The sequence below is a fragment of the Globicephala melas genome, chromosome 1, assembly GCF_963455315.2.
Source record: "Globicephala melas chromosome 1, mGloMel1.2, whole genome shotgun sequence".
NCBI lineage: Eukaryota > Metazoa > Chordata > Mammalia > Artiodactyla > Delphinidae > Globicephala > Globicephala melas.
In genome coordinates, this window is record NC_083314.1 from 156,392,274 (window position 1) to 156,418,494 (window position 26,221).

General features: G+C 42.9%; 1 protein-coding gene across 1 annotated transcript in view; it reads right to left on the reverse strand.

Moving 5' to 3' along the window:
• Window positions 1-26,221, reverse strand: part of MACF1 (microtubule actin crosslinking factor 1) — a 239,454-nt gene that overhangs the window by 206,327 nt on the left and 6,906 nt on the right. The window contains exon 2 of the mRNA XM_060307542.1: window positions 12,026-12,087. Within this exon, the coding sequence (XP_060163525.1) occupies window positions 12,026-12,087 (62 nt within the window). The remainder of the gene's footprint in view (window positions 1-12,025; window positions 12,088-26,221) is intronic.

Below are 26,221 nucleotides of genomic sequence, written 5' to 3' on the forward strand. Positions count from 1 at the left end.
CATCTCAGGAACTATTATGGACCAAAATGTGAAATGACGGCCAATGATGGACAGATGAGACCAGTCAGAGTCAGAAAAGCCTTCCAGAGTGCTACGAAGGAAACTAAAATGCTAGATACCCAGTATTCCATACGGTGTACCTTAATTTAACCCCTTTCTTACCAAATACTTTTTTTTTTTAATTTATTTTTGGCTGAGTTGGGTCTTCGTTGCTCCGTGTGGGCTTTCTCCAGTTGCGGAGAGTGGGGGCTACTCTTTGTTGCGGTGCATGGGTTTCTCACTGCGGTGGCTTCTCTTGTTGCAGAGCATGGGCTCTAAGCACGAGGGCTTCAGTAGTTGTGGCACATGGGCTTCAGCAGTTGTGGATCGTGGGCTCCAGAGCGCAGGCTCAGTAGTTGTGGCACATGGGCTTAGTTGCTCCATGGCATGTGGGATCTTCCTGGACCAGGGCTTGAACCCGTGTCCTCTGCATTGGCAGGCGGATTCTTAACCACTGCGCCACCAAGGAAGCCCCTTACCAAATACTTCTAATAGTGAACTTGAGAAATACTTTTCTTTTGGGAAAAAACAATTCTAATTTTATAACTGAAACTATGCAAAAACAAATAGATATCACTTTAGAAAAATGTGTGGGTAATGTCAAACACTGTGCTAATGCTGTAGATGTTATCTCATCTATCCCTCATATCCATAAGGTAGGTATTATTATTCCTGTTTTACACATTAGAAAATGAGACACAAAGAGGTTAAATAACTTGCCTAAGGTCACAAGTGGAAAGACGGGCCTCAGTTTGGTCTTTCTTTTTTTTTTTGCGGTACGCGGGCCTCTCGCTGTTGTGGCCTCTCTCATTGTGGAGCACAGGCTCCAGACGCGCAGGCTCAGCAGCCATGGCTCACGGGCCCAGCCGCTCCGCGGCATGTGGGATCTTCCCAGACCGGGGCACGAACCCGTGTCCCCTGCGTCGGCATGTGGACTCCCAACCACTGTGCCACCAGGGAAGCCCTGGTCTTTCTGATATTAGTCTTTGCCATTACTACAATGCTTTGTAATCAGACATAATCTCATTTTATTTACTTAATCCAAACAACTGCCCTGTGAAGTTTACTTATTACTCCCATTCTATAACAGAAACTGAGGAAGCTAAGGCTCTGAGAAGTTATGGTCACACAGCTGTGGGAAGTGCCTAAAGTGACTGATTCATTCCAAGTCTAGGGACAACTTCACTGATATGCTCAAACACAGAATCAGAAGACAATTGGAAATTACAAGGAAGAAGATTCTTTTCAACATAATTAATTTTCTAGACAATAAGAGAAAGGGTTTACTCTCAGAATAGTGGATTTCTAGTCACTGGAGTTTTTCAAGCAGAGACTAGGATATTGGAATTTCTACATTCACGTCGAAGATTGAACTATAAGTCCTTTCCAACTATAATATTCTAGCATTCAAAACAGATTGCAAATCAGAAAAGATAAAGGGTGGAAACATCTTAGTAAACTTCCTAGAAAAGAAAGGACTTGAAGGATTAGAAAATGTTTGATAGAAAGAAAGAGCAGGGGAAAACCACATAAGGCTAGGTATAGGGGTGGAAACATGCAAGACATGCATGTTTGTACGTGTGTGCGAAGGAATAAGAAGTTGACAGGTAGATAACCCAACTGGAGAAAATGGTTCATGATAAATTGAATAATAGGTTTCAAATATTTAAAAATTAAATACAGGTTTCAAATATTTAAAGAATATTTCTTCAATTTTTTTGTGCTACTGACAATATGACACATATTTTAGTTTAATCTGCAATACTAACATTTTCTCTCTCACTTTCTTAAGTTTAGACAATGAATGAAACAATACATTTACCCCAGACTTGTATCACTTGTTGATTGTCATGGTGTAAATACTCTATTGAAATGACCAATTTCAAGCTATTAATACAACATCACTAAAAGCAATGTTGGAGAGAAATGTACAGCAGCACACCAATATACAGAATTTCCATCAGAGAGACACAACAGACGCAACTGCCCTCAAGAGCACAGACGGTGACAACACAGTAAAGTAACTGAAGAGACGAGCTGTGAGTATTTATTACCTTTATTTTAAATACAATTTATTTAATTGTAAGTTTACATAATTTAATTTTTAATAATGGCTGTGCTTAGCAAATATAGCTCACAAAATTCCTGAAAGTTTAATATTTGGCTCTCACGAGCCCATGACAGTTGACTCCAACACACCAGTGGCTCTAAGATTTCAAGACCCCTCCCTCATGTGGGTCCAAGGGTTCAACCACAGTGCACCACTCAAGAAATTAGCAGGTCATAAGAGTTGGAAAGGAAGTTTGATTTGACAAGTTCAATCTGAAGTATGTTGAATTTAAAACAACAGCAAAGGAGCTACAAATGGAAATGTTCTTGAAGCAGCTGAAAATACCAGAATTTAATCTGGGGCAGATGAGAACTTAAGTTTAGAAGTCATATGCATAGAGGTGCTAGCCAAAGACATGGGAAATGTTGGGCTTTCAGTGTTAGGGAAAAAAGAAGAGCGGAGGGCTAAGGACTGAGCCTGAAGGAATAGCCAAAACTAGAAGGCAGGAGATGGGAAAGCAATCAACAAAGGAGGGGGGGTGGGTAGGGGAAAAGGCAGTGAAAGAGGTAGGCAACAAACCAAGAAAGTATAATCAAGGAAGAGATGATCACCAGTATCAAATGCTACAGGACAAGGAGGACGAAAACTAAGAAAGGCTTTCTGAATTTTCCTACAAATAAGAGTGCTTTTTGTGAGAATAATTTTCTAGAGAGTGGTGGAATGGAAATCAGATTTTAAATGAACAGTAGGTTTTAAAAAGTCAGAAATTATTAAATACTTGTTATTAGGATTAAGAAGAGAAGAAACAGGGACTTCCCTGGTGGTGCAGTGGTTAAGAATCCGCCTGCCAATGCAGTGGACACGGGTTCAATCCCTGGTCCGGGAAGATCCCACATGCCGCGGAGCAACTAAGCCCATGTGCAACAACTACTGAGCCTGCGCTCTGGAGCCCACGAGCCACAACTACTGAGCCCACGTGCCACAACTACTGAAGCCTGCGCGCCTAGAACCCGTGCTCCACAACAAGAGAAGCCACCGCAATGAGAAGCCCACGCACTGCAATGAAGAGTAGCCCCCACTCGCCACAACTAGAGAAAGCCCACACGCAGCAACGAAGACCCAGTGCAGCCAAAAATAAATAAATAAAATAAATTAAATTTATAAAAAAAAGAAGAGAAGAAACAATAATGAGGGACTTATTATTGACAGGTAAGACCTGAACATAGGGTATAAAAATCGGGAGTGGTCATCAAGTAATTATTTAAATAAATTACACAGGGCTGCAGACCAGGTGAGATCGTGTTATCAGCAGGATACCAAACACCAAGAAAAAGGAAGTACTTGAAATGTAAAGTTAGTTTTACATCAAGGCCCCAATATCTCCTTCTGAAAATTCCGGTTTATGTTTTACACCTGTGAATAGCAAAATTCAACCACCTTACACGAAATTCACATGAGTCCTAGTTTACTGTTTCTCAGTCTTTGTGTGATTATAATAACTAAGTAACTATGAAAACCAGTAGAGAGATATAGACAAAAGTAATGGGGGAAGGGAGTATAGTAAGATTTTTTTTTTTTCTCAGATAATTTTCAACAGAGAACAGTAGTCTGTTTCTGAAGCATACTGGACACAGCTCTGCCTAGAGAAGGATAAAGAACTAGGGGCTTCCCTGGTGGCGCAGTGGTTAAGAATCTGCCTGCCAATGCAGGGGACACGGGTTGGAGCTCTGGTCCAGGAAGATCCCACATGCTGTAGAGCAACTAAGCCTGTGCACAACTACTGAGCCTGCACTCTGAAGCCCGTGAGCCACAACTACTGAAGCCCGTGCGCCTAGAGCCCGTGCTCCGCAACAAGAGAAGCCACCGCGATGAGAAGCCCGCGCACCGCAACGAAGAGCAGCCCCCACTCACCGCAACTAGAGAAAGCCCAAGTGCAGCAACAAAGATCCAACACAGCCAAAAATAAAAAATAAATAATAAAAAATAAGGAACTATGATAATTAAAAAAAAAAAGAACTTGCTAACACTTACTAGTGCTTTTACATCAAAAAATGTTCAGATGCAGAGGGGGGATTTGGAGGGCTCAATTAACATCCCACGATCATACGGCTCAATGACCAGGCCAACCAAACCCAGGTCTGCCCCCTTCTAAAGTCGTCACCATTTCTGTACATGCTACATTGCCTCTGAAGTTTTCCACAAATCTCCTAAGAAAAAGTCTGGTGGACTAAGCACCAGGAAAGTATTAGAGGCAGCCAAGTGAAGCCAAGAGTGCTCAGAAAGCATCCATATATATGTTTCTTTCCAACAAATAATCATGCTGCTGTTAGCAAACAAGATGAGTGAAAAACTTCAACTATCCAGGTCCTTACCTGTTTGTACTCCCTGTGAAAATCACCATCAAAATTAGTTCTTTAGAAATCTCCAAGGAATATGTACAAATGGCTAACAAACTCATGAAAAGATGCTCAATATCATTAGCCATAAGGAAAATGTAAATCAAACTACAGTGAGATACCACTTCACAACCACTAGGATGGCTATAATCAAAAAGACAGATAGGGGCTTCCCTGCCGATGTAGGGGACGCGGGCTCGTGCCCAGGTCCGGGAAGATCCCACATGCCACGGAACGGCTGGGCCCGTAAGCCATGGCCACTGAGCCTGCGCGTCCGGAGCCTGTGCTCCGCAACGGGAGAGGCCACAACAGTGAGAGGCCTGCGTACCGCAAAAAAAAAAAAAGACAGATAATAAGTGTTGATGAGGCTATAGAGAAACTGGAACCCTCATACACTCCCAGTGAGAATGTAAAATGATGCAGCTGCTTTGGAAAACAGTCTGACAGTTCCTCAAAAGGCTAAACACAATTTACCATACGACTCAGTAATTCCACTCCTAGGTATATATCCAAGAGAATTAAAAACATGTCCAGAAAAAAACAAAAACAAAACTTGTACATGAATGAATGTTCATAGCAGCATTCATTGTTCACAACAGCCAAAAAGTGAAAATAATCCAAATGCCTAAATATTATGACATGTGAAAGAAGCCACTTACAAAGAACCACATATTGTATGATTCAATTTGTATGAGATATCTAGAATCGGCAAATCTATAGAGACAGATAGTAGATTGGTGGTTGCCTAGGGCTGGGGGAGAGGATGGGGGGTTGGTTAGGGATAATGATTAAAGGGTACAGGGTTTCTTTTGGGGGATGAGGAAAATATTCTAAAATTGATTGTGGTGATGGCTGCGAAACTCTGTGAATACAATAAAAGCCATTGAAATGTACACTTTAAATGGGTGAATTATGTGATATGTGAATTAAATCTCAACATAGCTATTTTTAAAAATTAATGAATGGGGCTTCCCTGGTGGTGCAGTGGTTAAGAATCCACCTGCCAATGCAGGGGACACGGGTTCGAGCCCTGGTCCGGGAAGATCCCACATGCCACGGAGCAACTAAGCCTGTGTGCCACAACTACTGAGCCTGCACTCTAGAGCCCGTGAGCCACAACTACTGAGCCCGTGTGCCACAACTACTGAAGCCCACGCGCCTAAAGCCCAGGCTCCGCAACAAGAGAAGCCACCATAATCAGAAGCCTGCGCACCTCAACAAAGAGTAGCCCCCGCTCACCGCAACTGGAGAAAGCCCACGCACAGTAACGATGACCTAACACAGCCAAAAAAAAAATTAATGAATGACTAAATTTTGAGACCAAGCCAATCCTCCCCAATCACCATGCATTAGTAAGCCAAGGAAAACTCTGCTCTCCCAATTTTTAGAAGATTGGCTTGAAGTTATGAAAAAATAAACAGCTTCGCCCAATTTCTAAGTGGCTTTAGCAAAGGGAATAAATTGCACTTAAGTGCTTGGAATCAGAATCTGAGCCCAAAGGGACTTTAAAGATTACTTAACTCTAATACACTCAGTTTACACATGAGAAAAGCACTGTCTAGAGAAGTTAAATAACTTTGTAAGACCATTTAGCTGGAAAGTGTCAGATCACTGTCTCTTGACTCTGAGTTCAATGCTCTTTCCCCTCACAAGGCTTCCATGATGCTTGAAGGGTAGAAACAACGTATTAACAACATTATTAAATTATAAGAGCCCCCCCACAAAAAAAGAACCAACGACTGTCATGCAGTATTCTTTAACACCTGCAGAAAGCCTGATCTAGAAAAGTTTTGCTCGAAGACTCTTAAAAGAAAACACAAGCAGCTCAACTTCCTTGATCCACATTATGTTGAAGAACAATATATAGGTCAGAGGAGAAAGTTTTAAAGAGAAGAGTATGTTATTTACTCTCATCTATACTTATTAAAAGATACAGGGAAAGTAAGAGTGAGCCTGGTAGCTTCAGATGGATTTCTGAATTTATAGATTTCTAAACTGTAAGAGGGAAAATTCCATACTGATTCAAAGGCCAAATTTATCCTCCAGAAAAGCCCAATACTAAAAAAAACAGATAACAGTTGTCACAGACTTTTCACTCTGGAGAGAACTGTGCTCGAACACAGGGAATAAGAGTGGGGGCTGAGGGCCCCTTTTGGAGTAAGTAGAGTGCGATGGGGGAGCAAAGTGTGAGGCTCTTTGCAGATGAGAATCCTATCGCCTGTTTTGAAAGTTCCTTAAGTTTTAAGGAATCTGACAGTGGTAACAGCCAACCCTGATTAACAAAGATTCTCTGCGGATGAGGAGGATTCTAAAATCCACCAAGGGTATCTTTACTTAATAGGCAGGCACTAATGCTCAGGGAGTAGAGAATCCAAGTCCCAATGTAGAACCAAAACCTTCAGTGGAGGTCGAGATGCATTCAGGGTGAAATCAAGCCCTGAAAACTCAGGTCTAGGCAGACATGGTCACAAACCACCACCATACAGTCCCAGTTGGGCAACAAAGGAAACATTCCTCTCCTCAGCATCTGACCAGCACGACTCCATCAATCTCTTAAATTACACTCCACTGCCAGTCTCCATCTCATGTGGCCACAGCACAGAGGCTGCGCAAGAGAGAGTGCCTGGAACCATTAGAGCATTCTCCCACCCTGTGTTCAGCTAGAGAGCCTCAAAGAGGCGGAGAAAAATTGAGAACATTAGTAAAACTTTGGAGTTAAAAACTTTTGCTGGTTTATCTGGAATTCTTAACTAAAATTCCAGGAAGGCCAGTTGCTTCTAGACTGCATACATGACTAAAGATGGAAAGAATTAGTCCATCTGTTAGCTTAAATGCTTTCCTTCCTTTCTACCCACTAACCTCCGCAGTCAGTAGAAACTGACCAGAGAAAGCCTTCCTCCTCCTTTTCAGGAGCTCATGCTCTCAGTTCTGTCTCATCGTTTCAGCCTTTCTTGAAGTTCTCTTTGGGATACTTTATCAGCTACCAGAATCCAGAGATATATCAAGGATAATGTGAATAAAATCTCACTTAAAACTCTAAGGTGTTTTTTTTTTTTTTTTTTTTTTTTTTTGCAGTACGCAGGCCTCTCACTGCTGTGGCCTCTCCCGTTGCGGAGCACAGGCTCTGGATGTGCAGGCTCAGCGGTCATGGCTCATGGGCCCAGCTGCTCCGCGGCATGTGGGATCCTCCCAGACCAGGGCACGAACCCGTGTCCCCTGCATCGGCAGGCGGACTCTCAACCACTGCGCCACCAGGGAAGCCCTAGGTTTTTATTTGTGATGGTTCTGGCATATGAGCAGAACTCTTCGATTTGTAGGACTTGTGTTCTAAATTAGGTTATTTATATATTTCAGATGCTTACATCCTTAAATCTCTTTTATGATTGGACCAACAGTGTTCTCAGCTAATAAAGAGGCATTGATTTGCTTATGCAAGAACAAACTGTTTCCTAAAGAGATACTTGGGAATCCAAGAGATTAGGTCAACTAAATCTAGCACTTGAGGGGCTTGGCTGTTTTGATCTTACATCATTCTACTTGCCAGTGGCAACACTAATGTAGTTCATGTGTACTTGGGGAGCAAAGCAAAGGATGCCTGAATTACAAAAAACAGATTTGATCCCTAATTCTCAGCCCAAAGTTCAAAGAATTCCAACATGGAGCAATGATTCCGATGAGCAGTGAATCTCTGTGAAATATTCCAAGATGAGAAAATGCCATTGGAACTGTAAGGCTGGGGGCCTGAGAAGAGATGAAAAATTGCCAAGGATTTAAGTAAAGCTCTGGCTGGCCTCCAATTTCTAACAATGCTATGTGTTCGTCTAGTTTCTCCCTCCCTGGGCCTCCTGTCATCACACAGAACTGAGGCAGAAGTTCAACAGGCAACATCAGCTGCAAGTGAAGAGCAGGGAGGCAGAGCACTTGCATCCAGCTACAGAGTTTAGGGGGGCAAGCTTGAGGCAGGATAAATTCAGTTCTTCCAATTGTTAAGAGATGAGGTATGAAAGCAGAGCAAGGTGGGGGCATATTTAATAGTAACAGCAAGTAATTCTGGCCAGAAGCCTCATGCCTGCTCTTTAGCTCCATCCTTCACTAGCTGTATGACCTTGGGAAAGTCACTTCATTCTTCTAATTCTCACTTTCCTCAACTGTTAAAACTGAAAGGATAAAATACCTTTACCTCCTTCAGGGTTACTGTAAGGATCAAGTCATATTAGAATATGCTTTGTAAGCTAAAAAGACTACTGAGCTATTATTTACTCATGGTAACAAATCCTTACTGGATACTTCTCATGCTCCGGGTGCAGTACTTGGCTGAGACAGTGCACAAGTCCTAGACCTCAAGGAACAGAGGACACCAACGTGTGAACACACAAGCCCATCTCTTCAAAGTGGTGTGGCACAGAGATGGAGCTGCAATTAATTTAGTCCAAGGGATGGAGGTCAGAGCCTCAGGAAGGGGATACTGGACCTGGGTCTTGAAGGGTAAGTGGGTGATGGCCAGGCAGAGGAGGAAAAGACATGCATTCAAGGGAGAGAGAAATGAATAAGCAAAGAGGTACGAAAGTACAGTGTTTAGGAAGCAGTGAGATGTTTCGTACGGCTACAGCACAGGCTATGCAGGGGACAATGCCTGGTTGGAAACAGGCTGTGAAGGGCTCTGCACCATGACAGGGTTATGTGCCACCAAACCAGAGGCAACTAACTGGTAAATGTTGAAGAAATTAGAGGAAAATTGCAGGGTTTTTTCTCTCTGTCTCTCTCCCTTCCTCCTTTGTCCCGACTAAAAAAAAACAGGACACAACATCAACCTTCAAGTTACAATCTGGCAGAAAGATGAATGTTGCAGGTGCCATAACAGAAGTACATAACGAATACAGGGAGGGCACAAAGGAAAGGCCAGTCAATTCCAGGTGGGAGAGTCAGGAAAGTATCTATTGAGGAGGTGTTAAGTTGGTGTTGTCCAGGCAGAACAGAGCTGGGGAAGGTAATCCACGCAGAGGGAGCCCCATGAGCGAAGATACAGTGTCATAAATAGCATGGCAAACAGTTCAGCAAGAGCTTGAGGTCTGAGAGGAATATGACACCATGAGCCTGGAAAGGTAGGCAGACCGGGTGTCAGCAGCGCAGAGGTTGAGAGCACAGGTGCCAGACTTTAGGCTGCCTGAGTTCTAGTATCTTAGTTCTTCTTCTTTCTAGTGGTATGACCTCGAACAGGTTATTTAACCTCTCTGAACCTCACTGATAAAATGGGACTATTAATAGAATCTACAGCATAAGGTCAGTGAAGAATTAAATGAGATGATCCATATAAAAGACTCAGTATAGAAAGTCTGATTTACAGTAAGCACTCAATAAACTACTACCATTATCATTATATTTTTTCTTATAGAAAACTTTATTAGGAAACTATTATGGCCAAGTCAAGAGATGAAGAGGCCCTGGGCTAGAACAGAGGTAATGGGGATGGAGAAGAGAAACCAGATGCAAGCATCTTTCTGAGTTCGAAGTGATTGATTGTAGTTGGTGACAGGGAGAGATGATGGGCAGGACTAAATACAGTATGATTCTAGGTTCCTAACTTGGACAGCTAGGTACACGAGTGAAAATACTGGGCAATTTGGGATGTGTTGAATACAGGACATGTCTGGGTAACATCCAGATGACCGTGTCAAGTACACTGTGAGATACAGGTCCTGGGCTTAGGAAAGAATGCAGGAAAAGGCTCTATCATCACCTCCTTATCTATATCTTGTAGTTAGAAAATCGCCCTCATTTGTAGTTAAACAAGTGGCCCTAACGAGCCATGTTTGATTTATGTAACCATCTCACCGGCCATAGTTTACGGAACTAAATAGATAGACCACTGACCCATGGAGGAGAAGAAAACCTCAGCCAACCAGATTGCTTGTGTTTGCATCTTTAGAATCATGTAGCTGCAGGGGTTTACATTACCATTTGAGGGACAGCCACCGTGGCTCACACACAAGCAACGGCAGGAATGCAGAGAACTAAATGTAGGAGACACACAGAAAGATATAAAAATGAAGAAACACAAGGCCTCATAAAAAGAGAAAGAGAGAGTAACTGCCCAATAAAGTTTAGTTTTCATAAAGCTCAGATGCATCCAGACACCAGACTCTGGAGATCACCCTGTAACCCTTTCAACTTATGATTCCTTGCATTCCATGCAACCAAATGACCCCCGTGGCTAACGCAAATGAGACTGCCAAAGAATACAGAGTAGAAAACAAGAAAATGGTTAGGACCCAGGGAACGTCAACGTGGAGGACTCAGAAGGAGCAAGAGAAGCCAGTGAGAGAGGCATTCATGGAGGGAAGAGGTAACTGAGGAAAAAGCAGTGTCCCAGAAGGCAACAGAAAAGACAGCTTTAAAGGAGCAGTGAGGGCTTCCCTGGTGGCACAGTGGTTAAGAATCTGCCTGCCAATGCAGGGGACACGGGTTCAAGCCCTGGTCCGGGAAGATCCCACATGCTGCGGAGCAACTAAGCCCGTGCGCCACAACTACTGAGCCTGTGCTCTAGAGCCCACGAGCCACAATTACTGAAGCCCGTGCCCTTGGAGCCTGTGCCCTGCAACAAGAGAAGCCACAGCAATGAGAAGCCCGCACACCACAACGAAGAGTAGCCCCCACTCGCCACAACTAGAGAAAGCCCGCTCACAGCAATGAAGACCCAATGCAGCCCAAAATAAATACATACATAAATAAAGTAAAATAAAATAAATTTGAAAAAAAACAAAGGGAGCAGTGAGTTGGTCAACACTGTCAAATGCTACAGAGAAATCAAAAGAGAAGAAGATAAAACTAGGCTACTAGATACAGCAATTGAGAGGTCACTGGTAATCTTTCCCAGAGCAGTAATTATTATAGCTCACAGTTATTTGAGTAATTATTGTAACTTAAAAACTTTGTTTTCAAATCTGACTGCCACATTAGTCATACTGTTTATCCTTAGGTGAGTATTTAATATGCCTCTGCCTTGGATTTTCCTCTATTTAAAAATAATAATATAAAAATAATAATAAGATCTCCCTCCAACCCTAGCCATTTTGCTCTGTATTTTAAACTGTATGGGGGTTACACCTGAATATACATATTTTAAAAATTCATTAAACTGATCATTCAAGATTTGCATACCTTAAGAGAGAGAACAAAATCTCCTCTGCCCCATCCTTCCACATTAATCAGGTTAAAAAATTTAAAGCAAGAAAGGGGCTTATAAAATAGTATGTAAAATTTGGTGCAAAGTGTTCTTGGAAATCCCAGGAATCACGCCACGGTATCCTCAACCTCAGTCTCCTCAGGTAATGGAGGTGTTACTGTCTTCACCAAGAAACTGATCAGTGGAAGTTTCCACGTTATTCGGACTATGTTAGATATTTTAAAAAAAAAAAAAAAGTCATGTGTATCCCCATCAACTGGAGCACATGGCCAGTAACATGAACTGAGAGAAGGGACTGATAGATCCAGATCAGGAGCAGCCAGAGGGGCCAGGGCAGCATCCACGAAGGGGTCCTACCTTCATCAGGTGCTTGTTGACCCACTTGGTGAACGTCTTCTTCTGCACACGGTCCCGTTCATCTGTGAGGAAACAAGGAGAAGGCACTGGCTTAGCGCTACCCGGCAAGACGTTCCCCAACCACTGCCTTGCCCACACCCAGATTCTCCAGGACAGTGGAGACAGTTTCCTCAGGACTATGAGACAGCGTCTTGTTGTTGGGAAGGTTCAGTCTGTCTGAACTTCCTCTTCTGTCCTTACCATGTTGTCACTTTATGCATTAGACAGAATCATGTTTCTCAAGAATCTTGTCATGGCAAAGTCTCCTTCGCATCGTAATTCTCCGGGGAGCACAGTGATTCCCTGCTTCCCCTGCCCCCAGCAAGCTCCAAAAAGCCAGAGCTGTGAAAACCCCCAACAGAAGGGGTGCAGTGCCCTTGGCGCTCGGGACACCTATAGTGCAGGGTTACATCTCACCCTCCACACACTGGTCCTCTTGACCAATGCTCTCCTCCCACCCCCTCCTCCCCAGTACTCCCTCACTCCAGCTTCTTCCCCAGCCTCACCAACCAAGCTCTCAGAGCTGCCCACTATGCCCTGCCCCACACATCTCCTCCCTCCCTCCCTTCTCCCAAGTCTTACAGAGTCCCACTTCTTTTTGTAGGCAAACTGTCTTTCATTCTCAATTCTGTTCACCTCTTTAACAGAAACATGACTGTCAACACTTGACAGTGACTGCGCCACAGAGGCCTGATCCTGTGGAGAACTCAACTTCTCCCACAACGCCACCTCCAGACCACTGATTCATCAGCTCCGTTCCTTTTCTACTTATTTGAAGCCCTTGCCCTCCACTATACCATCTTGTTCAAATCATCCTTTCTGTCATCGACCATTCCCTGCTGCCTGCCCCCTCCACGTGGCAAATCTACGTTAACTTCTCTTAACAACTTGGTTCACATTTACTATCTCCAAGGGTATCCTATGGTGTCATCCTCAAATTACTTCAGCATATGTGTGGACAATGCATGTGAGCCTGCTTGGCTCCACTGACCTTCAGCTCCAATTCACAGCCAGCCACCACCATGCCACTTCCTGAGCCTCGTTCCTTCTCCAAACATACCTATTTAGCAGTCATCTTTATCAATCTTTCATAGCTCCTCATCATTCTCAACCTTCAATCACTCCCTTCTTATTTTACCCTGTTTAGTAAGAACACCTAAGATCATCCCAGTCTGTGCTAGACAACATAGTTAAGCAATTCAAAGCTGCAGTCACTAATACCCCAGGGAGTCTCACGGGCCTAACCTTCTACTAGTATGTTCACCAGGACAATCCCCAAACCTGAATGACTACCATGGCTTGACTCCTCCACTTCTTCTCCAACTCAGAGAAATTTCAGAAGAAAGTAGCAGAATTATATATGAGCCAGTAACTCTGGCTCACTAGTAATTCACACAAACTTCAGTTAGGTTTTCTCTCTCTACTGCCACAGTTATTCCCTTCTTACTGACTCCCAAGTAAAAGCCACGTAGGTACCATTCCAAACAACACTAAGGCTTTCTCTCCACTTCCAGGTGGATGCTCTATCTTCTTATTTTTCTGAATCTAGAGCCATCCAGTAAGTGCTCCTTCATCTCTTTCTCTAACCTTACCTTTACCACCTCTTCCTTTCCTGCTTTATTTGCAAGGAACAGTGATCTCTTCCTATTACAGACCACAGAACTTAGGAATTAGAATGGATTTAGTCTAATTCCCTGCTGATTCACAAATCCCCTCAACAACAAAGAAACATATGTTCAGAGTTGAAAGGTCTGTCCAAATCTTGCATACATCTACAATATTATTGACTCTTAAAACTTAAGATAATAGAGAATTCACTACCTCATAAAGCAACACATACTAATTTAATAGTTCCATAACATGTCATAATCTGCATCCTTATAAATTCTACCTATTGGCGCTCACTTGGAACTGTTGGGATTTTTTAAGTCTTATCTGATTTTCACTTCATAGAGTGCTGCAAGTATTTGAAGCCAGAATATTTATTAGATGTGACCACTGTCATTCCAACATATTTTGATCTTCTTTAGATGCTGATTCAGTTATCTGACCTCTTCATCATCCTTTCCAAGCCTCTATCATCTGCAGACTGAATCAGAATCAGCTTGCAGCTACAATCTCATCTAAATCATTGACATTTGTTTTCTCTTCATGGCAAGCTACTTTTTTCCTCTCCACCTCTCCAAATGCTATTTATTCTTTAAAATTCAGCTCATTCATTCACTCATTTATTCTTTGAATAAGTCCTTATTAAGGAGCTAGCTGCTTGGAATACCCTGTGCTACACAAAGTCACAGTCCCTACCTTTAAAAGAGTCTAGCAGAAAGGAGAAATAACTTCAGTGCAGCTTGACAAGTGCTGTTAACAGAGGTAAGCACAGAGCGCTCAAGAACGTAAGAGAAATGGCTAACCTGTCTGAGTAGACGAGGGACCCATGGGAGGTTAGTGAACGTTTCCAGGTGAGTGACTAACTAAACCTTAAAAGACGAGTACAAGTTAGCCAGAAAGAGAAGGGACAAAGCTACTACATGAAGTTCTACCTAGTGCAAAGTCACGGAGATAAGAAGGAGCTCATGTTCAGACAACTGCACAGAATTAAGGATGGTTGAAAGACAGGACGTGTAATAGGTAGTGGTGACACTTAAGACTGGATAGAATGGCATGGGTCAAATCACGGCCTTTCATGACAAGCTAAGGAGTCCAAACTTTATCACCAAGAAACTGGTGAGGGGAAGGTAAGGGAAAGTATTGAAAGATTTTAAATAGAAGAATGACACGTGAGATTTGTGTTTGAGAAAAATTACTCTGGCAGCCTTTCCCGACAATTCCATTTCTCAATAGTCTCTTTGTTCTCCAAATTTTTATGGTACTTACTATGCTAATCACTCAATCCATACTTATATAATTATATAAATTCTGATCTCTTAATATGCTCATTCTTACTTATCAATGAGATCATTAACTCCTTGAGGAAAGAGATCATGCTTTACTTTTCTGCATGTCCCATAGCTTCTAACATCTAAAGCTCTACATTATAAGACTAAAATAAATCCTTCCCCTTACCTGAAGTGAAAGTCAGCTTTTTAGCTATTGGAAGCATGACTGATGAGAAACCATCTGATTTCCCTAGTGCCTTATCCCCATAGGAGGGCTTGGTAGGTTAACAGAATAACTATGGGTAGAAAATAAAGAAGACTCAATTGTGTTAATCGCATCTTCAGGTCTAAAAGAGCTGAGGCAGTGGACTAAAAAGAAATCACATGAATTCCACCTCTTTAAAATATTGCCTAGTTTAAAAGGAAATCTGTTAACTTTTTCTTTTCCATCTATGTATTGTTCAACCTATTATAGCAAGCCCATATTACTTTTATAATAAAAGAAATTCTATAAACAAAACCTGTTGTCTTCAGAGTGAGAACTTTGTAAAATTAGAAACAGACTGTTCTTGGTTATAAGGGTAATAAATAGAGCAAAGCAGAGTGGACCTGGCATTGGTGAAAATGTGGCGGGCAGAACTTTTAGTTAGCTTTAATACTGTTTTTCCATTATGTTTGCAGGCCCCAGCAAAAAGGTGATACTTACTGGTGTATCTGAGTTTTTACATATTGGACTGGACAGTTTTTTTGTTTTTTGTTTTTTTGGCCACACCACGCAGCTTATGGGATGTTATTTCCCCTACCAGGGATCGAACCCGGGCTCCAGCAGTGCAAGCCCTGAGCCCTAACCACTGGACCACCAGGGAATTCCCTGGACTGGACTCTTATAGGTAATAAATAAACATTCTTGATTGGCCAATATATGATTAGAAGACTGGCTAAAGAAACACACAGAATGAAATCAAAGCCAAGCCACTTGTAAGAGTTCAGTCCACTGCCTCATTTCTTTTAGACCTGAAGATGCGATTAACACAATTGAGTCTTCTAAATTTTACTACCCATAGTTATGCTGTTCACCTACGGAGCCCTCTCATGGGGATAATGCACTAGGGAAACCGGATGGCCTCAAATCAGTCATGCTTCGAATAGCTAAAAAACTGACTTTCAATTCAGAGGGAAGAGGTCCAAGTACTAATTCTGAACGTAATTACTAAAAGCAGCATGATTACAAGTCCTTCCCAAGAGCAGCTAGCCTGCTTAGAGCCAAGCTATAAGTTCCTCAGGAAAGGGTTTTATAGAACAACCTTGCCCCAAAGCTGGAGGATCCTTTTTTAGGATCCTATGTTGCAGACCAATCAATTACATGAACGTTCTCTCCTGATTTAAGCAGGATAAGAGGATACTGCAATGCCTGGATTTTAAGATCTTAATATCAGCAAGGAAATTCATCAGGTAAGCCAAAGAGCAACTTTATTACATAGACCTTCAGAACACTCCAGACGGCTCAGACTTTGAAAGTTTTTAAGAAGTTTTAGGTTTGATTCCCTACACATAAATCCTTCATTTAATTCAGGCCTAGTGAAGATCTTTCTACCTAACACCAGAGATAGAATTTTAAGAAGGTACCCTTATGCAAGAAGAAAACAGTCAATCACAGGAAAGGTGATATTCTTTTAGATGCTCCTTGTAAGCTCAGCCTCACCAAAGGCTATGAACTGACCACGAAGAACCCAACAGGCCACTGCGAAATTCTCAGACTGAACATGTTGAGGCACCAATTAATCATGCGAGGGTTGCTTAATTAGAGGGATTTACTACTTGTTTCCAACTTTGTTAAGACCACTACAGGACACCAAGCTACCAATACCTACCCTAATTATCTTTTAGTTTCATTGGCAGAGATGTCCCTCCTTGTTACCTAGGCAAGTCCTTCCCTCTGAAATCTGGATCCTGTACCTTCCCTTCTTGAGAACTTAATCCAACCACCACCCCCTAGCTTGTGTATCTTTACCTACTCCTCTCCTTTCCCCTGGGCTCCGGACCAGTGCGATGACAGCGCTCACTTCTCTACTGCTGCACCTCCTGCTCCACCATGTGACCTGGCTTCCTGCCCCACAAATTCACTGCAACTGCCCTCCCCACAGCCACCCAGCTGCCAACCCAGAAGACACTGGTGACCATTCCTTTACCTTTTAAACCCACTCTCCCTCTTGATTCTGAGACTTCATTCTACCCTGGTTTCCCTCCTTCCCCTCCTCCCCCTTTAACTGTTCCCTCTCTTCTGTTCATCCCTAAATGTTTACTCATTCTTAGCCCTCTTTCCTTTTTATTCTGTATTACTACAGCTTCTTAAGATATCCATGGGCCTAAGGGTCCCTAAATGGATTTGTGGGGTTGGGGGGAGTCATAAACCACCTAAAATCGCATGCAAAATTTTTGGTGTTATGTACACTATGGGATGGGGGGGGAAAAAAAAACCTATAGATTTCAAAAAAAAGTAAATAATACCTGTTCTCTACATTCTCCCAGAATGATTTAATCTACTTCCACAGTTTCAACTGTAACCTGTACACTGACAATTCCCAATCCATATCTTCAGCTCAGGCCTTTATCCTAAACACCACTCTCATATGTCCAATTGACTCCTAAAAATTTCATGCTCATTTCAAGCTCAACTTGTCTAAAAATGAACTCTTCTTGTCTCCCTCTCTGCTTCTAATAGGTTTCCCTGCTATAACTATCTGCCACTGCTTGAATGTCTGTGTCCTCCTGAAATTCATATGTTGAAATCTTACCCCCAGTGTGATAGAAGTAGGAGTTGAAGCCTTTGGGAGGTGATTAGGTCATGAGAGTGGAGCTCTCATAAATGGAATTAGTGTCATTACAAAAGGGGCCCCAGAGAGCTCTCTCATTCCCGCTCCACCATGTGAGGGTGCAGCAAGAAGACAGCTAGCTGTCTATGAACCAGGAAGAGGCCCTCACGAGACACCAAACCTGTAGGTGCCTTGACCATGGACTTCCCCACCTTCAGAAGTGTGAGAAATCAGTGTCTGTTGTTTAAGCCACTGAGCCTATCGTTTTGTTACAGCAGCCCAAACTGACTAAGACACCACCCTCCTCAGCGCTGCCGGCACTGTGGACAATGCTGCCCACACTGAATCTTTATCCTAATAATATTAACAGATAACATTTACCAAGTCTCTACTTATATGCCAAGTACCTTACATATATTGTTTCCAATGCTCAACAACCCTGAGAGGCATTATTTTACTGGAAAGATAAAGCCCACAGAGGCTAAGTAACTTGTCGGAGATCACAAGGTAAGTCTGAACCCAGCTCTGCTGGATTCTAAAGCCTGATGCCTGCATTCAGGATAGTATTTAAACTTTTTAGCTTGGGATCTAAGGCCCCATATGATGTGGCCACTCTTCCCTCTCCACCCTTTCATAAAAACTCTAACTTCCAGCCTTGCCGAACGTACCGTTTTGCCCAAATGAGGCATGTGCTCTCACACTTCCATGCTTTGCATTCACTGTTCTCTCTGCCAATGGAGGACAGCTCCCCCATTTCCTTGACTACTCATTCCTCAGCATTCAACTCAGCTATCACCTCCTCCATCCCTTATATACACTAGTTGAGTGATCTCCCTCTTGTGCCTATTTCAAGGTATCATAGTTTGCTTGTCCATCTGTCCTACTCTACTCTACTTGGAGCATTTTGAGGATAGGCCTGGGGTCGGAATGAAAGCCTGCATTTGAGGCAAACAGTTCTGTGTTCTATTCCAACATAGCCCAACACAGCATCATGAATCATTAAAAAAGCAAAGAGAGAAGAGCCTCTGCTTGTTTCCCTGAGGGCCACAGAAAAATTACAAGTGGTTCAAGAAGCCCAAGAAGCACCAACCACCTGAAAATCTAAAAATGAGATACCTGGGACTTGCCTGGTGCTCCAGCGGTAAAGAATCCACCTTACAACGCAGGGGATGTGGGTTCAATCCCTGGTCAGGGAACTAAGATCCCACATGCCGCGGGGCAACTAAGCCTGCGCACTGCAACTACTGAGCTCGCATGCCTCAACTAGAGCCCACGTGCGGCAAACTACAGAGCCCACGCGCCCTGGAGCCTACACGCCTGAACCAGAGAAGAGAAAAATCCACACGCCACAACTAGAGAGAAGCCCGCTCACCACAACAAAGACCCGACACAGCCAAAAGTAAATAATATAAATAAATAAAAAATAAATCTTTTAAATAAATAAACAAAAGGGAAATAAATATATAGAAAGTTGGAATTGGCCTGTTCCTTGACCACATGAGGTCAATCTAGTGGCAGAGACCAATATGTAAATAAATAATTAACAATAACACCAAGAAAATAGCACACCAGATACAAGCTGCACAAAATCATGCTGATAAACAAAGCTGATTAATTCTGACAGAGGCATAGGAGAAGAGTTCATGAAAGGTGTGGTATCTGAAGTAAACCTTGGTGACAAGTATGATTTTGGCAGCCCAAAAAGAGGTTAAGGAATTCCAAAGTGAAGAATAAGCACGAGCAGTGACTTGGAGATATGTGAGTACACAGGATACACTGGAAGGAATGGTGTGGCTACACAAAGCATACAGTTAGCCATGTAATGAGAAGGGAAGCTAACAAGGTCACCTGAGACCACATCACTCCAGAGAGCAGGAATGAGGAGCATCTACTTAATTCAGTAGATAAAAGGATACCACTGAAATTTTCTGAACCAGAGGGTGTTTTGGAAAGATTAATCTGGCATTGGACGGAAGGCCAGACTGCAGCAGAGACGCACTAAGAGGTAGAAGCAATTAGAGGCCTACTGTGTGTGACAGACCAAGAAAAATCTAAGAGCATGAATAGGGCAGGGGCAGCCAGATCCCCACCCCAATGTAGAGGAAGAAACAATAGCCCTTAACTACTGGCTAGATGTTAAGGAAAGGGAGAATTCAAGATAATTCTAAAGTTTCCAGTCACAGGGACTTCCCTGGTGGCGCAGTGGTTAAGAATCTGCCTGCCAATGCAACGGACACGGGCTCGATCCCTGGTCCGGGAAGATCCCACATGCTGCGGAGCAACTAAGCCCGTGTTCCACAACTACTAAGCCTGTGTCTAGAGCTGGCGAGCCACAGCTACTGAGCCCACGTGCCACAACTACTGGAGCCCGTGTGCCTTAGAGTCCGTGCTCCACAAGAGAGAGAACCCACCACGAGAAGCCCGCGCACCACAACGAAGAGTAGACTCCGCTTGCCGCAACTAGAGAAAGCCCGTGCACAGTGACGAAGACCCAGCGCAGCCACAAAAAAAAAAAAAAAAAAAGTTTCCAGTCACAGCAACTGGGAGGAGTGGTACCTGGAGATAAGGAAAACAGGTGGCACAGATTGGGTGAGGATAGGTTGGGTAAAGTAGAAGGAACATAATGAGATGTCAGCAGGCCCTTCCTGCAGACAGCTGGAACCTCAGGTCTAGAGTTCAGAAGAGCAGGCAGAATTGAGGATACAGATTTGATGCTAACAGTTGATAGCTGAGGCCGTGGCAGGTAGTACGGCCAGCCTATTTCAACAAGTCTTCCTAAATCACCACTTTGCTCGTATTACCCCTCTATTCAAAATCCTTTAGTGGCTCTCAGACGACCAGAGGCTCAAGCCCAAGTCCTTTGTTTCTACTGCCTACTACAACCCTCTGAAATTCAATTCCAGTTTTTATTCACTATGTGTTAGGTGGTTGGAAGAGATAAAGATAAGACATGGCCTCTAACCTGAAGAAATTTACAATCTATCTACTCTTCCAAATTTATCTTTAGACTCTCCCCTGCATGACTCAACTGCAACCATTCTGATCTCAGTTTCCAAACATACCTTGCACATTCTTGCCTTTGTTCACCTATTTCTCCCTACTGAAATATCTACCCTCTCTTCTTGTTTTATCTAACTTAGAGCCTCCTTACAAGGTCCAGCTGAAGTCAACTTCTTCCTTCACACCTTTCTGGCTATCCCAGCCATCTCTGGATGCCTGTGTTTATTTAATTTACTTGGCACCGAATATATAAAATCTATTGTTAGATATCTTTACATGTAAATCCAATTTCTCTATCTGAACTTTAGTTCTTTGGAGTCAAGAATCATGTTTTAAATTTCGTTAAATATCCAACATTTAGGACAATAGGAGGCACTCAGGAATGCTCATTTATTTAACCATATATACTATGTGAGAGCCCACTGTGTGCCAAGGTTGTATCTATATGGATACTTTATGATGGTATTTTCAAAGTCAGACTAAAAAATATTCTCAAATGATAATTAAAAGACTGCTTTTCAGCGTAGAGCAGGGATCTCCATTCAGACGTCCCTTCCACAGTTACAGCTTTTCTAAATTCTTCTTGCCACATCGACACCCAGGAGACTTCACACCACTTAATGTGAGCTCAAAGAAAATGGTCTGAAGTGGAGATCAAGCAATTAAAATGTTTACCAATAATATACAATGGCACCAGTATTATAAATGATTCCTTTCCTTAGAAGTATATAAGTCAACTTTGGGAGGTAAGAATGACCTCAATATTTATTGTGTTTACTCTGTGTCAGGCACTGTGCAAGGCCTGTCTCATTTAGTATTGATATTTGACTTAATCTTCACAATTCTATCAAGTACACATTATTTATCTTCATTTCATAGTTCAAATTGAGGCTCAGAAATGCTTATTAATAATTTGCCCAATGTCACATGGCTACTAAGTAGTAGAATTGAGATTCAAATCCAAGTCTGTCATGGACTTTTAACCACCACACTCTCCTGCCACTGTGAAATTATCAGAAGGCAACACAATATAGTCCTATAATGAAGGGAAGAGGAGAGGTGTAAACTATAACTATAATAGGGATTCATGAAAGGTATCTGTCACCAAGACTTGGTGAAGACTCAGAATGTCTCAATGAGGATTGAGACATGGGAATTTAGGGAAGTGATAACTAGGGACTTCAGTGCAAAATTAAAATTTTATGTTATTTCTTAGGAAAATCTGAACTTTGTTACCAATAATTCTTTGCCCTACTGGGAATCAGAGAGTACAAGGCAGAAGTCAGATAAAGAAATAAGCCAGTAGTAAGCCTGGTGGCAAAAGAAAGAGCCACAGAAATAGAACGAGAGGCTTATACGGAGAAGGGAAGAGGGAGAAAAACACAATAGCTTCTAGAATATTTAATGGAGTATCACATTCAGAAAAAATAAAATACTTCACAGATACAAAGAGATATAGGGGTTAATGATCCTCAAAAAAATCATCTTAAAGATGAAGAAATCAAAGCCCAGATTTAAGAATTTAGATAAGGTTACAGAGGGGCAGAATCAGGGCTATAACTTGGATTTCCTAGCCTCTACTCTGTGGCTTACCTTATAGGATACTCATCTGCCCTCTGTGAGCCTGAGTTTCATCTATAAAGTGTGGAGTCTGGACTAGGTCAATGGTTTCCAAATACCAACTGTGAATCAACAATATCAAAATCAGCAGAGGAAAAAAAAAAAAATCAGCAGAGGAGCTTGCACTGAGCTAAGCTCTTTAATATCATATACTCCTCATAATTACTGTATGAATTAGGGCCTATTTCAGTGTGTGTGTGTGTGTGCGCGTGTGTGCGTGCGTGCGTGCGTGTGTGTGTGTGTGTGTGTGTGTGTGTGTGTCCAGGGGATTAAACAGAGTAGGATGAGCTAGGAGAATGATGTTTTGCCCTGAAAATTTCAATAAAGATTCAAGACTTCCTTATACTTTTCTGTTGATTACAGAAAAAGGGCCCTTTTATCTCTAAGCATTTTCAGATGCAGGAGAGTCTTTCCTCTAGATCTCAGGGAAGGAATCTCAATGATACTGGAAAGATAAAAAGCTAGACTCCATGGCAGTAACTGACTAAAACTGCTACTCCTTGTGCCCAAACATTATTATAGTACCAACCCTTTTTCTCAGAAAGCACTTAAAAATTTGGCAGTACTAGTCTAGCAGTCAGGAGACAGGATCGGAACCCTGGCTCTGCTACTCCCCTTCTGAGATTTCTTCTGAGGTCTCCTCTTGATCAAACAACCAGCAATCTCAATTTTAGTGAAAATCTGCCTGTTTGGGTCACAATTTTGTTCTGCTTTAGAGACTAAGAACACAAAACCAAAAGATAGTAGTAGTAGTATCAATCCAGTAGTTCCTAAACTTAGATTTCACAAATGGGTAAATATTCCAAAATAAATTAGGAAACCTAATATAAAGTTGTCAACTTTTTATTTTGCTAAGTAAAGATATCTAAAAACAAACTACCATCTGACAACAATTCTTTCATAAAATAATGGACATTTTAACATCAAAGAAGTAGAAAGGGCACTTTCAGAATAAAGGACAGGTTCTTTAAATAAGTTTATCTTTATGAAAAGCACACTACATTTTCCTTATCTTTTCCATTTTACTGGAAATTGATGACGATACCTCCAGCATCAGTCTGTACACCCTCCAGTTTGGAAGCCAAGGAAACCTATGGCCAAAAAAGGCTAGGCCACTTGCTCAAGGTCACAGAACATTATCTAAATGAACTCCTCTCCTTTATCAAGAGAGATCTAAGCCAACAAGACTCTTTTCCTAGCCTCCAACTCTTCCTAAGATCCCCATCCCCAGACCACTTTCAAGCCTTTTTCCCTCCTCACAGCTGGCAAGAGAGTAAACGTAAGAGAATTAGCAATCAGCCCCAAAGAGGAAACCTGGGTCATGACTCCACCCTCCCCTCCTCCCACAATCCTGTCTGCTCAGAGGTGGACTCTGTAACCAACCAACTTCTCCTAAAAATACGCCCTGGACTTTCAGAACTATGCAACATAACTTAAAAGTGGTTTCCTGATACAGACAGAAGCACGAGCATGAATTCAGTCTCTATAAAAAAGTGCCACACCCAAAGCTCAGGCTCTTAACTGCCAGTCACTACAAGCTTAAGTTCCCCAGAAAGCCGGGCACCCCAGTCTCTCCCACTGCACGTTTTAACAAGCCCCAAAGCTGTAACGCCTCCAAGGCTTCAGAGCCCATGCGTTCTCATGAGTCAGTGAGAGTAAGGGCTATTTGGGATCCTCAGGCCCAGACAAGGAAAAAAACTTCACGTACTAACCCATGCAGCACATGCGGCAAACCAGGTGGGTGCTGAACTCGTGCTCATCTTGGTAACTGGGCCACATGTCGCCAGCGTCTGCTGACCCTGCCTAGAAGGAAGGTGTGCCAAAGAAGCTCCGGCTAGGGGCCTGTGCACGCCCTGCAGCTCCTTAAAAAAGGCTTCGAGGTGAACAGAGACAGCAGAAGTTCGGAGGAGTGGCTCCACCCACCACTTCCTACTGACCTCCTCCCTCCCCTTGAGGTCAGAGAGGAAGCTCCTCCCTGGGGCACTTCCAAACTGGGTCCAGGTCTTCATGCAAGAGGCATCCTATTCAAAAGCGCCACCAGCTAGCTCAGTGTTTTCAGACCAACAGCAGCAGGCGAGGTGGGCGCTTCGGATGCATAAGTCCAGCCGAGTTAGTGAGTGAGTAAGCCTGCGCAGGCAGAAGCCGGTCTTTGAGGTACCTTCCACTTGCAGAGCAGAAGCTTGTGACCCGGTGAATCTGAGACAGTTGCAGGAGGGCTGGTGAGGTAAAATGGCTTAACTGCCGAGACAGGCCCAGTGCATCCACTGCCCAACAACCTGTTGCTGGGGCTGGACTCTTCTCAGGCTGAAGTGTGTGTAAAGTGTTAACCAACTGAAAAAGCCCCACGGTCGGGGAGGCTATCACGGGGCAAGCCCACACGCTGTCCGCTGCCAACGGATTTCCTAGATTCCACAGGGAGCTTCATGTTCCGACTTTGAGCTGCCCAAAGAGTCAAAAGTCTCTCCCCAGTGATTCCACCTCCTCATAGAGTAGCCCAGCCCCAACCAGCCTCTAGGAGATCTGGCACAGCAGATTTCATCAGCTTCAAAAATACGATTTGCTTGTTTGCTCCATTCTTTCCCCTCATCCAGCCAGGAATGTCATCCCAAAGGCACCTTCCTCTTCCCAGACCCTCCCACTTTGTCTCTGCAGTCAACGCACTTAACTCAGCTGTGCCAGAAATCCCTTTATCCTTCAGTGGAAGGCTGCTTGCTTGTTTGTCCAACTTGTTTTCTGAGTCTTGGCTAATTGTACCAGACACTGGAATGCTGAAGAAACACAATGAAGGGCTTTTTCATTCAGATGGCCCGACCTATCAGTGCTTCTTCATAATTGTGATGCAACCAGGGAATAGAAAAAGCAGAGCCTCTGTTGATGTCAGGACAGATGCTCTGATCCTGTCCCCACACCACTCAGAAAGGCCCCACTGCAGATAAGGGCCTAATCACTGGCCCTCTGCTTTAGCTCCCTAAATAGAACAACTTCTTCAGGCTAATGCTACTTCCAATCCCGTTCCTGAAGACAGGGAGGGAGGGGCAGCACCCAGGAAAGCAGGTTTCCAGAAATTAGCCCAAAAGACTGCAAGTGGGAAAAAAAGTAAACACAAGTTTACCTAGCAGGTCACACAGTATAAACAAGCCCTGTGACCTGCTTCAGTTCCCTGACAGTTTCCTTACCCCCTATTAGGCATCTCTCCCACCTACAAACTGGTAATAATCCTGTTACTACTTACTAATAACGGGACTAACAGCTGACTTTATCCCTCCTTGACTAAGCTCCCAGTCACCCCGATAACCTGTGACAACTCTACTCAGTTTGTTCCTCTTATTAGAGTCTCCTTGGTCACTCTTGGAGGAAGGGTCCTCCTAGAATTTACCTTAACCTAGGAAAAGAAATGCATAAAAAATAGGGAAGAGAGAATAAAAGGGAATAAAGATTTCCTGATTCATATTTAGTAACCTTTTCCTTTATCAGCTTTAAATTCCTTGAGTGCAGGGACTGTCTTCTTCATAGCCTAGTCTCTAACACATTTAGAAGGCACTCGATAACCCAATTAATTAATTTTAAGGCTAAAATTAATTGATCACCTACTGTTAGTTCACAGGCAATGTGCTAAAAACTTTAAATATCATTTCATTTAATCCCAACAATTCTCTAAAAAAAGGTATTATCAGTTCCATTTTAGAGACGAAGTTACTTTTAAAAGGTTAAATAACTAGACCAAGGTTACATACCCATCTGTCCTGCTCCGAAGCTAGGCCTCCTGCTGCACCATTGCTGTCTTTGAGGGACCTAAACCAGAGTAACTAAACTGGGGTAGGGAAGCTACATATATGAGGAGGTAGAAT